At 43.5% G+C, this 12,609-nt stretch overlaps 1 protein-coding gene across 1 annotated transcript; it reads right to left on the reverse strand.

The window, feature by feature from the left end:
- Nucleotides 1–1,231: 1,231 nt before the first annotated feature.
- On the reverse strand, nucleotides 1,232–12,529 carry JPT2 (Jupiter microtubule associated homolog 2). The gene is made up of 5 exons (XM_037385866.1): nucleotides 12,389–12,529; nucleotides 6,918–7,066; nucleotides 6,271–6,413; nucleotides 4,340–4,385; nucleotides 1,232–3,605 (listed from the first exon to the last, which is right to left on the reverse strand). Exons 1-5 carry the CDS (start codon nucleotides 12,430–12,432, stop codon nucleotides 3,421–3,423), a joined length of 567 nt encoding a protein of 188 aa, XP_037241763.1. The 5' UTR covers nucleotides 12,433–12,529; the 3' UTR covers nucleotides 1,232–3,420.
- Between the last annotated feature and the right edge of the window lie 80 nt (nucleotides 12,530–12,609).

The raw sequence follows: 12,609 nt of genomic DNA on the forward strand, positions 1-12,609 counted from the left end.
TAACAGAAGGACAATATCAGGCAGTGCTTGCTTAGAAGGCATTGCACGGAGGCCAGCAGTCCCAAGGGGGGAAAACATGCGCTGACCTGGGTGAATGGGGTTCAGGGGGATGGGGAGGGATGATGCACTGCAGCTGGGCTGTTTATTAGAACAGGGTTGTCTTGTACTGGGCAGACACAGTGACATTTAGGAACTAAGCAGCAGTTATACCTAGAATCGTACACGACTTAGAAAAGCACACAAGGCATCCTTTAACCACTTCCCAAGCTAAGCTTATTATAACGGTTATCATCTTACTTCCAAGTCTGAAACAGTAACCCCGATAATACTCTATCCTAAGCGTTTAAGCTACAAAACTTCAATTTAGGGGCACAGCAATGAGGTAACATACAGAGCTGCAAAGTGAAAACTATATTGTAGTCTCCTAGTTGACAACAGTTCAAAGGAGGGACAGTCCTTCATTACCAACACGTTATCCATCAAGGATATTCGCCAGTTCCCACACTAAGCAGATCCCACCCAAAGCACTGTGCGTGCTTGAAAGAGTCCTGAACTATAAATAGCAAAACTCTCTGTGCAAAACACAGAAGTCACTGTAGAAGCAGGTGCTGGCTAAGAGGCTCTGTAGGCACCACAAGCTGTGGTTTAAGGGATGAACCCAGCAGATTTAGAACACACCCTGGCTGAGAGGCCATCATGTCCCACACGCCCCAAACTGGAACATCTGCAGCTGCAGTTACCTCCACTCTGTCAGCCAAGACAGTCTGGCACACAAAGAGAGTTTTATGTACTCATTGGAAGTGCAGAGGTGGGACGATGACTTCTCCGCATGAATAGCATCCCTTGCTCAAGCGGAATTACTACACTACTCTACAAATAGATTTAAGTATTTAAAATATTCGGATATTTAAGTCTATTTACAATATTGCTGAAGAGCGTAACAGCATCCCTGCTTTGTACAGGGCACCAGCTTTGTACAGCTGCCCACAAAAAGGCATTGACCTGAACAGCCCACCCTTGCTACCGTCCCTTCACAGTCCCCAGGGATAAGAGGTGCTTGTCCCATGACCCCTGAGCAGGATGTCAAATCTCCGAAGTGTACTGCCCAGCACAGGTGGCCTGAAAAAGGATTTTGCGATTTTTCCCATTTCGGATAACAGAATTCACCAGTGCATCTACCCTGAACTGGACAACTGATTGATTTATACAAGCAGACATCTGCAACACACCATGAAGTAACAAAATACAGAGGTTTATTGACAATTGCATGATTTATCATTTGATTTCCAATCCCCTTCTGTCCCGGAGAAGTGCTCTCATCAATCTCACTTGACAAGCTGAAAAACATGGTATACATTCCAAAGAAAGAAATGCAAGAAAATTAACATAGTTTAACTAATTTAAGGCCTAGCTGGAAGTTGCTGTTTAAAAGACAGGCACTGTAGCCAATGCACATCAGGTACTATAAAAGATGCCAAGTCTAAGCTCAGTATTACAGACAGGTCAATCACACCAGACCCTTCAATGCAGAAAGCAGCCTCTGGTTGACTTTTCCACATGGCAGCATCTTAAAACCCTTGGCAAGTGCTGGAACAAGGAACTGAAACAAATAGATGTGTCCGAGACTCAGCCAGAGGCTAAACAGCACAGGCTTAAGAACAGCTTCTAGGAAATACATGTTTAGAAGTAAGAAAAATCCATTCCACGGTTGCAGTTACAATTGCTGTCTTGTTTTCCTAGGTGGCCAACAAGTAACAGGGAGCTCCAAACGGATCAGAAAGGTACAAAGGCATTGAAATCCCTACTTCCCATGGCTATTTCTACCTTCAGCACTGCCCCATATATTTCACTATCCAAAAAGGCAACTAAGTCTTCATGTAGACATCCACCATTTCCAACATCAACTGAACTAGGCAGTCTAGTAAGCACTATAAAATCAGTGTTTTAGCACCTGGCCCAGAGGCAGTCCCCTCTGAACAGTCACTGTTCCCAGGGGACCTGGGCTAGAGCAGCAGCAGACACACGCAGGTAAGGCCACTCGTTCTTTGGTGGATATGATAAGAAAGTCCATTCAGAGAACAAATGATGGGAGCTACCCTCCCTAACAGATGTCTGTGCAAAATGTGCACGTCTTCCAAACACGATTTAAAATAGCCAGCACAACCAAAAGGTTTGTATTGCTAAAGTCATTGTTTCTCCAACTAGGATCGTCTACAGCACATCTCAAAACAACTACAGCTGTGGTTTGGGGAGAATCCACATAGTTCTCCCAACCTTACCAACAAAAATTTGAGGCAGTCAAAGGCAAAACGTAAGGCTGACCAAAGACGAGAGAATTCACTAACAGAGTCAGCACAGACAAACAAACAAACAAAAAAATGCACTGTGGTGAAGGCAGCAGAACAATCCTGGTTTCTGCAGGGCACAACGTAAAAACCTTTGCAGAAGCAAAGGCATTTCTATACAGGCTGGGTCAAAGCTAGCTGTCTGGACAACCTGGTATACTCTCCACTGTAATCATACACTGTAAGTTACTTCTGTTCAAGGAGGACCATAAAGGTATTGTTTGCACCCACATCTTCACATTTGCACCCACATCTTTACCAGAAACCATGCAAGCACTCACCCAGGATACGTTAAATAAAAGTCTTCTAGAAGCACCTACATGAAACAGCATGTTGGACTGGCATTACCACTTGTCAAGAGCTAGTTGCAGATTACTGAAGGCATCAGAAAAGCCTGAATACTCTGAGGAGGGAAGACCACGATACTTTTTAACGTATGATGGTTTATGAGTACAAATGAAACTTTCAGCATGTTTTGTCCTTGTATCAGCAATCGTGCTGCAAAGCAAGAAAAGAGGAAGAGAGAACCAAAGACTGAAGACACTCAAAACCACGGTAGCATTACTTGTTCCAGTGGAATGTATTTACATTAAAGTGCAAGTCACCTCACACTGTGAAGCTGCATCCTATCGCCCAGAGGAAAGCACAGCCTACCTGCTGCGCTGCAGAACCTTTCAGATGTGACCTCTAGGTCCCTGCCCATTCACGCTGTTGTACATGTTGACTGTATGGCTAAGCCTGACTCCACAAGAGTGTCCTGAGCCGCTAACCAGCTAAGAACCTAACAGTCTGAGATGAATTCACCACAAAGTAGCACTGATCTTTCACAAAGTTACACTAATGTCCCCCTCTGCCACCCACCCAGGCAAGCCAATACTCACATCTTCCACAGGCTGTCCTTTCCCTCCCCAGCCCTCCCTCCCCAAATCACCAGGTTACCCTTCCTACACACTCGAGCATAACCCTTATCCATCTGCCTAAGAATCTATTGACAAACAACAGTCTATAAACCAACCTCGCAACCACAGACAAGTGTTTCTGTGCAGACTCCGTTAGTGAAAGCGAACAGATGACCCTAGTAGAATGCAATGCTGGACTTCCCCCCCGGCGGGTTGAGAACTTTGTTGTGTGAGCGTGGCCTTGGCCCCAGTCGGGGCTCGTGATTGTCTATCTTGGGTTCTGGCTCCTTGCATCGCTCCTCTTTGCCCAGATCTTTTTTCTCACCTCCATCTTCCAGCTGTGGTTTGACATTTTCTGTAGCTGAATAAAAAGGAAAGAGATTAGATCAACTTGCTATTCTGTAGTGCACAACATGCCTCATCTTCTGTAGGCTGCATTATTTCCCATTTCTCCCACCCACAGCACACTAGGGTTTCTCTGGTTATTTTTCCTGAAGGAAACAGGTGCTGAGGAAGAATTTAAGTCTTCACAACAATCCCTCTCTTTCTTCAGTAGTCGTTCTAACAAGGATATGCAGGCTAAGCAACATACCTTCAGAATTATTTTGGCAGTTTCAGGCAATTAAGAGTTGCAATATACTAATCAATCCTTTCATGCTGAGCTTGAAAGCAGTGTTCTCATCATTCTTTAGCCATAACTAGCTGAGCAATAATACATTTTGTCAGTCAGCTACCTGTTATTTACAAGATTACACACATGAAGGAGAGAGCAAGAGAGGAAGAAGTGATCTGATCAGATGCTTTTCTGTATATACAGATTCCATATATATCTACATATACACAGATGGTATAAAGCAAAGTATATACAAACACACACACAGTGTCAAGACTTACGCCTGTGGTGTTCTCCTCAGTAAGAGGAAGAGAACCACTTCCCCAAGACAAGTGATTAAATTTCCAAAAGGAGGAAAACTTCTCAGTTATACTATCCTAAACACCAGCCTTAGTCTTATGTTTTGAAGAGGAAGCATACAAAACTATTCCTCAGAGATTATCTTCTGAAGGAGAAGAGAGAAAGGAATTTCTCTTGCTGACCTTCTAGCTTCTTTGGTGTTTCATCTTCTTTCAAGACAATGTGATCCTGCAAAGAACCAAAAACCACCTTAGTGTATTATCAAACAGTAGTTCTGCCACAAAATCTTTCAGAAAGTCTTGCTTGGCTTCTGATCTAAGTTTATGCATTTATCATGGTAAAAGCCAACAGCTGCAGCCACTATGTGCACCTCTTCATCCCCTCCATCACTACATAATCCCCAAAGAAGTGGTAGGAGGTAACTATTATGTTATGTCAAGGTGCACATCTCAGGATTCACACAGCTGCAGATGCTACATCCATCCATCAGTCTTAAAACTTTGTCTATGAGAAACAGTTCAGTCCCAAGGCCTGGAAGTACCATTCTTGTCAAGCATCCGCTACCACCCAGGAGAAGCTGGTATTCACAACCAGAACACAAGCAGCCCTTGAGCACCCTATTCCTATTCAGCAATTACTGTCTTCAGCGAGTATCCCTTGTGACCTGAACTAAGTATCCCTTGTGACCTGAACCTCAGGTAACTGACAAAACCTTTTCAGATCATTTCCCCAACAATCTCAATTAACTGCTGGAAATACATGCAACACTTCAGAACAGCTTGCATGTTTTCCCACCCATGAAATTCAACTTGCAGTAATTTTTGCAAATATGCTATCTCCTTTCCATCCCAGCATTTCCCACAATTCCAATGCTTTAAATGAAGACATAGGAATTTCCAAAGTGCTGTCCTCCATTTAGTCAGAAATTCACAGGAATTAATGTTACATTCTCGAAAAAGGCAACTAAAGAGAACCTGATGCCAGCCTGATAAAGGGGTACAGAGGAAAAACAAACCCCTTTCCTACACCAACAGCACCCAGTTGACAAAACCCAGCTCCCAGTCTTTTTCCCCTCCTCCTTTCTTATGACCCAAATCCCCCGAAATACACTCCAGTCTGTATAAGGTAGGCAAAAGCACACTACCAGCACCCTCACACTTAAGGGAAAAAAGGAGGGGAAAAAAGTTACATTGGACTAATCTTTTCTTCCTAAGGTTCCAGGAGAAATGAGGCTGCTACTACTTTTTCAGCACAAAGAGTGAACGGGATGTCAAGTTTCCATGCTATCTGACATGTCAAACACGTTGCCCACACAGTGGCTACTCACTGAATCCTACCTACTTAAGAGTAAGGCAGCAGGCTGTAAAACTGAATATAGGGCACTGAAATACAGAAACGAATAGGCAACGTACCCTTTATTCCAAAACGAGATTTGGTGGTTAACTACAAGCCTCACCAACCATTACACATCCCAGCTTTAAGATCAAAAAATACCTTATAGAGCGAGAAACACTTTTGTCTGACATCACAAAATCAAGTACATGCTGGACCTGACACTCAAAGCTGATCTTGAGTTAGTTTTTCACTGTTGATCACTTAAGCTTAACCTCCTGCTAAAATGCTTTCACACTGAATGCAGAGACACGTATTGAAGAGAGGTGAAGCACACAGCCGGGCCACATCAAGATTTATGACTGTAGCTCACCAGCATTCACCAACCTTCAGAGCTGGCATCAAGACCACCTCTGCCAAACTGCAGAACAAAGAGAAGTATCATCTCCCTGTCTGGCTGCGTGCCAAGAACTCTGGCTGTACCTCACTTACAAGGAAGACCAAAGGCTTTGGAATTTTTTTTTCTTTTTTTTTTGAACACACATCCACAGTCTAATTAATAGTTTTCCATGCAAACTACAGAGCATGCTAAGATCTGATATACCAAAGATAACGAGCTATCAAAAAGAGAATTCAGGAATAACTGTCTAACTTGAAGTTACCCTATGCATAATTCAGGTCTGTCATCTTAAAGAGAACACAGGCATTGCATTGTGACAAGACTGTAAGACTTGTCTGAGCTGCTAGCTTTGTGGTTTGACAGTGAAAGAAGTACAAATACCTTAGGCTTGTTTGGGTGAGCTCGCACAACGCCGGTGGATACAGGAGATCCAAAGATATCACTTGTCTTCCCACCAGGTGGATTCATGCGTGGACGAGGCTGAGAAGAACTAGAATCCTCAAAAATACCACTTTCTTTTCCTCCTGCAAGAGAGTTATGATTATTTTTTTTGTTCCTAGATGACCTAGTTTTACAACACTGCATTAAAAAAGTAAAAAAAGAAATACAAGAATTCAAAGACTTGTAGAACTCTACTGCCTAGATACTTACCTTTGCTTGACTGAAGATACTAGTTGAAATCCTTTGTTACAAGAATTCACTAGCCCATCTCAGAATCACAGCTGTACTCTGTGCAGCTAACTGATGAGACAGCTCTAGAATAGAAGCAGTTTCCTTTCATCATTTCCTAGACCTCAGCTCAGAAAGAATCAGACTTGGATGATGTGCTAAGAAGTCTGCGAACATGTAGATCGCTGAAATATTCATATATTCAGAAATCTGAATAATTTATTGTTCAAGCCCACCCAATTTGTAAAAATGCAACATAAAAAGACAGACAGATCTCAGTGTTCCATTTGAGGAACACAAAACCAGTACTGAGCTGCAATTCAGAGCCCAGTGGTGCTAAAGGAGGTGGCTGCTCTTACCTGGAGGGTTCGTTCTTTTTGGAATGTTTTGAGGTTGTTCTGATGCTCCAAAGATATTGGATGCCATCCGATGTGGCCGGCTTGAAGAAGAAACTTCTTCTGTACTCCCAAAGAGATTACTAGAACCTCCTCCTGGGGGCTTCAATACCCTGCATTGCAGAATGAGAGAAGAGACAAAAAGTTTATTTGAAATTTACAGCATTCAACATATTTGACGTCCCCTCCCCATTCTCCCTTGTACGCTATGAATAACTATTCTGATTTTAATTTAATTCAGGTAATTCTGCTATGTCTTTGAAGTATCTACTTTTCAAGAGCTGTTCTAATAAAATATTCTCAAGTTCAGCACAAATATTGCCAGCCTCCTAGTAAGTCAACTTCATCATTAAGTTACGTGTGATTACTTGGAATGGTCACACCAGTGCCACGAGAACAAATGGCTACGCTATCTGTGGTGTTCCAGGAGCAACAGGAGATTAGGAGAAGACGTATGACTCTGGTTAGTATTTTTAAAATAACTATTACAGAATCAGACTTTCTGCTAAATCACAGTACCAACTTTGCATCTGTGATACAACTCAAACTCACTTTTTAACAAAACCAGGAATTTCATAGCTACTAAAAAATTTCCTAGTTTCAACTGCCAGTAATCATATTAGCTGCTGAAGAGTTTACAATGGAAAGCTGGAATGCCAAAAAGCCACATTTTTAGGGGTCAAGATAAAATCCATTACAACCAAAGCTCTGCACCAGAGGTGTACCAAACAGATCCTCATAAATTTTGGAGGTTACAATAGAAATGCATTGACTTCTTGAAAACCTACCAAAAGTCATGCTTGTCCTTGAGTAATAAGTCCAGTTAACACCTATGCCTTGTTCAACAGACTTCAGGTCCTGCCCTGAAAAGGAACTGAACTACTACCCAGAAGCAGAACCAGTGGAACTGATTGGGAAATGAACAGAAAAAGCATGGCAAAGCAATTAATACGTACATAGCAAAAATAATCTTTACATTTATGTCTACTCAGCCAATTAGCTACAATCTTAGCAGCTGAGCAAAAGTAGTAGCTGAATTATACCTCTTCTAATCTGAATACTTGATCTGGGACCTAAACTAACCTTTACTTTTATACAAAAGGAACACTTACAAATTGCAACATCTTTATCCCACACTACCTGAACAGAATTCAAATGTCAGTGAATCAATACAAGACACTCCCTCCATAGATCTGTGACAGAAGCAAGACGTTTCAAGTTAGGTATCTGCCAGGCATAAAAAGAGGTTCCTCTCTGAGCCAAGATCTACTCCAATTTAAGTCTAAGATTTAATTTCACAAAAGTGGAGATATTTGGCTGCTCTGTCAGAAAATGAGCCTTGTCAGCATTTTAGAACTCAGGATGCAGAAAGCAGTTCTATACTCTTTGAGAGGAAGGAGAAAAAAGTTCCTCTTTTAGCCTGGGAGTAGTTTATATAGACAGAACCAGCCTCAGAGAAACTATCTTTACTGGCCAACTTCAATATTTTAATCCTTAGTAAAACCGTGGATTTAATGAATCCCTTTAGCTTGAGGGAGTAAGTAGAATTTCAGTAGACAGGATAACTCTTGTCCACTGGACAGGTAACATCATATCTGAGCAGAAGGTTTATTTACAATTTAACTTTCAACACACTACAGATCCAACTATGCTACAGGCTTTCCACGTATCTCAGAAGATTTAAAACTGCTATTAAAACCAGACATCATATAGGCAAATTATGTATGTCAATCATTCAGAATGGACCAGAAACCACGAAGCAGTTTGAGCATTTAAACTTGAGAAATGGAAGGAAAAGGGAACAAGAGGAGATGGACGGATGACACACCAACGCAAAAACAGGAGTTTGGGAAGGGGCTCCTGTTAAAACAGCAGCTCTGTTAGTATCCTTCATATAATTTCAGTGATTTCTGGATTTACCCATTCTTTCCAGAAATTTTTTTAAAGCATCTAGTCTTTCTTGAGTTCTAAGTATACTATCAAAGAGATTGAAAGGAAGCAAAACATACTTTACACAGATAGCATTTCTTACACTATAGATTCACTCCATTTACCATGCTGTTTTCTTAACACATTGTTACAAGCGTAGGAGGGAATAACAAAATAACTATATTCAGATTTTTTTTGGTTTAAGAAAAACAACCAGCCATAAGAATCAAATTACTTCTCATTCCTGCAACTGGATTTAAGATTCACTGCAGGAAAAAAAAAAAGAGCAACCCCATTTTAAGATTAAAGGTCTTGATTATTCCATTAACCAACTCAGTTAAGCATCAAAAGAAATCCAACACTAATTAATCTTATATTGTCCTCCCATTTTCAGCTCAGTATACATACTAAGAAAACCCTACTGCTGCAATGAATAAGGCAAGGTGCTTTACGAGGCACTTTGAAATCAGCTAATAGGTGACCTTTTCTGCCAGCATCACACAAAAGAACTTCTTTGCTCTACATACACAAAGTGGATTTGCCTCCTCAATTTCAGAAACTTCTAATTGCTAGTACAATTCTGAATATTCCATACACTTGCAAGTAACTGTGACACCAGGTCCATAAAATTCTAACTAATGCTAAGTTAGATAACTAAATCATTCAAAGGAATTACCAAAACTAATCCTGAAGTACAGCAACAAAGTCTTCCATTTTACAATAGTAAAGAGGACAAGGTTTTGTGCTCCTTCACATCAGCCCAAACTTGGGGAGAATACAAAGCTATTTTCTTGCTTTGTCGCCTCTAGAGCACTCCTGACCTCCTTGTCACTCATTTCTAGATCAGCTGAGATGTGCAGGTCTCCCACACAAAGAAAGAAAACAAGATTTAGCCTGTGAATCCTACCAAGGGAAAACAGCGTGCTAAAAGTGGATAAGCCAGCGTGAGCTGCTTCAACAGAGTACAAGGAAATTCAACACTTTACAGCAGTTTTAGTTTATATTAGTATCATGCTGTTTATACGGGTATTATACCAGTTACATAGAGTGCCATACATACATAGAGATATTTTTGTGTCTAGTAGCCATTGTAACCAGGTAAGTTTGATCACCTTTTCTTCTGGGGGGTAGGAGTCTTTTAAACTGTAATAAAAAAACCCTGCCCCCTCTGTTTTTTACACAATCTAGATCTGCCTGTTCTTCCCCTCCCCTCCAGTAGACTACAGGACTGTCAATTCATCTAGAATAGCTGAATTAAGAACCCTACCTTTTAAGTTTAAAAGCCTCTACTAATTGCTTTGTTCTCTTCTGGCAGGCTTGAAGAATTTTAATTAGTTCTTGTGGTCTCTTTCTCCTACATTCTAACACACTTGAATTTGAATGCCCTTTCCTCATTAAATCTTTCAGCTGACCTGTGGAAGAGGTGCTGAGACATCCATTACTTCAAGACACTGGCTATATAAATATGTACTTTTTTTTAAATTCTGCCTAGAAGTTAAATACTGAAGTCCCACCAGTCTTCAGACAGTTATAATAAAGCAGGTAAAATAAGTTGCGTTATACATAAGAGACTATCACTAAGGTAACTAGCAGAAAGCAGGCGTGTTAAGGTTTAGAACACCAGGCTCTGAAGCCAAGACCAGAAGGTGCTGGGGACACTCCTGCTGTTGGATCAATACCAACTCACGGCTCATTAAATAGCTCACTCATAAATAAACAGCAAGCTCTTGTTAAGTCAGTTACGCCCTTGATCTGAAAGTTCTACAATAACACTGATGGGGAAGAGGGGAACATGCGTATTACATTTCCAAGATGGCTACATGTAACATTTTCAGCTCTATGCAGCAGCTGTGAAATCGCTCATATACTAAATCAATTGACGATACATAAAAGCAATGCATCTTTATAGCACGCACCAAGAGTAGAATGATAGAATTCTGTCCTGCTTTGCTTTCCCAGCAACAACTCTTAGATGCGCAATTCCATGTTTTATTTTCAAAAAGCAAAACTTCCTTAAAAATACAAAGCATTGTTACAAAGTTTAATAAATTAAAACTAGGAAGTTAGTTTGATTCAGCAAACAAGTTGTTTGCTGTATCACTGTATACATTACCTGGATCAGTAGATAAGTCTCACTGGATAATTACTTAAAGTGGAAGCTTTCATTTAAAGTATTTTTTGCATCACTTATTTCTAACAGTAATACCTCTGTATTATGAAGTTCTCAAAATGCAAAGCATCTGTTCATAATTTCATCATCACAAAGATTTTTACATTAGGAAGAGTTATTTTTTCCCACTTCCACAGCAGATGATGGCTGCTGCAGTGACTTTGAATTCAGTTTCATTTTAATTAGAGAAACTTCTACACATTGAGAACGGCAAAAGGATTTGCATTCTCATCACATAAACTTTTGCTTAAGGAAGGAATAGAATAAGCTCTGGAAAGAAAAGTGTCTTTAAACCAAGTACTTTTTGCTTTTGATGGCATAGGCTGTATGTCGATAGTCATCATCTCAGAGCCCGCTCAATAAAATCCAGTAAGGTAACATATTGCAGTGCTGCAGTATGCACGCTCGCCGCGCCAGGTCTGTTCATATACTGTGTGTATTGCTATGGTTTGTTCTCAGGCACGATGAAAACACTCTGCCACAATGCCAGAGCACAAGGTGTAGTAACACCACCTTTGCTAGCTGCTAACTAGTAAGTTATGATGAACCTGGATCCCAGACTCTATCCAGAAACCCTGAGTGAATCGTGGTTTCAGAATTACCAATGGGAGCAGAAGCTTCTTGGAGACCACACTACGATGGCATCCTCGGATGTCATCGTAAAAGCCGGACACAGCTCGGAGCGGTTGGCATAAAAGGCAAACCCAAAGCGCCCTCCTAACACCGGGAAACGCTTCCTTCCCCCGCTCCGAGCACGTGACCGCCTCGCGCACGGGTTAATCACCTCAGCCCCGCGTTACCAGCCCGCATGCCCTCGTCCAAACGTAACAACAACGTATTTCACCTTTGCAAGGCGGGCACGAGCCAGCACCGGCTGGTGCGGACGCCTGTGGCGGGTCCTCTCAGCGCAGCACTGAGCGCGGCCGGGCCCTCCTCCCGGCCCGGGGCAGCGGGCTGGGGGGAAGGAGCCCCCGGCGCCAGGCCCCCCCTTCCCCGCGGGGCAGCCCCGGACCAGGCCCCTCCAGCCCCGCAACCCCCGGTAGCGGCTCAGTCCCACCCGGCCGGCCGGGCCCGAGCGCCGCACGCCGGGGCCGGCCCTGCCCGCTCTGCGCGGCCCGCCCCGCCGCTCCCCGCCCCAGGCCGCGGGGGAGGCGAACCGAGGGCACCGAGCAGCGGCCGACCCTCCGCGGGACCCCGCTCCCCTCAGCCGCAGCCCTCCCCCCCGCCTCCCGCGCCTCGGCCCTCTGCCGCAGCCCTCCCCGCGAACAAAGCCCCGCGGCCCGGCCCGCCCGCGCCCTGCCCGCCCCGCCTCGGCCCCGCGCCCCCGCCGCGCCACCTGGAGCTGGGCTTGGCCGAGTCGGCCTCGGGGCCCTGGAACATGGTGGCGGACGGCGGGCTGGGCTGGGCTCGGCTCTGCGCGGCTCCGCAGCGCCTCGCGCAGCGCTCCGCCTCGGCTGCCCGACCCGCAGGTAGCGCCGGCGTGCCCGCCCTGCCCTGCCGTTGGTTGACGCACCTGCCCATCATATCCAACAGCCTATCGAACGCAGCCCGCCCCCC

Source organism: Falco rusticolus, chromosome 4 (genome assembly GCF_015220075.1).
Source record: "Falco rusticolus isolate bFalRus1 chromosome 4, bFalRus1.pri, whole genome shotgun sequence".
Lineage (NCBI taxonomy): Eukaryota > Metazoa > Chordata > Aves > Falconiformes > Falconidae > Falco > Falco rusticolus.

Bases quoted from the DNA above. Each gene is read 5' to 3' on its own strand.
- JPT2 (XM_037385866.1), bottom strand. From the start codon at position 12,432: ATGTTCCAGGGCCCCGAGGCCGACTCGGCCAAGCCCAGCTCCAG. The intron at 4,386-6,270 runs GTATTTGTACTT...GGTTCTTTGCAG, and splicing joins CTCACCCAAACAAGCCTAAG to GATCACATTGTCTTGAAAGA. The intron at 3,606-4,339 runs GTCAGCAAGAGA...CTTTTTATTCAG, and splicing joins AACACCAAAGAAGCTAGAAG to CTACAGAAAATGTCAAACCA.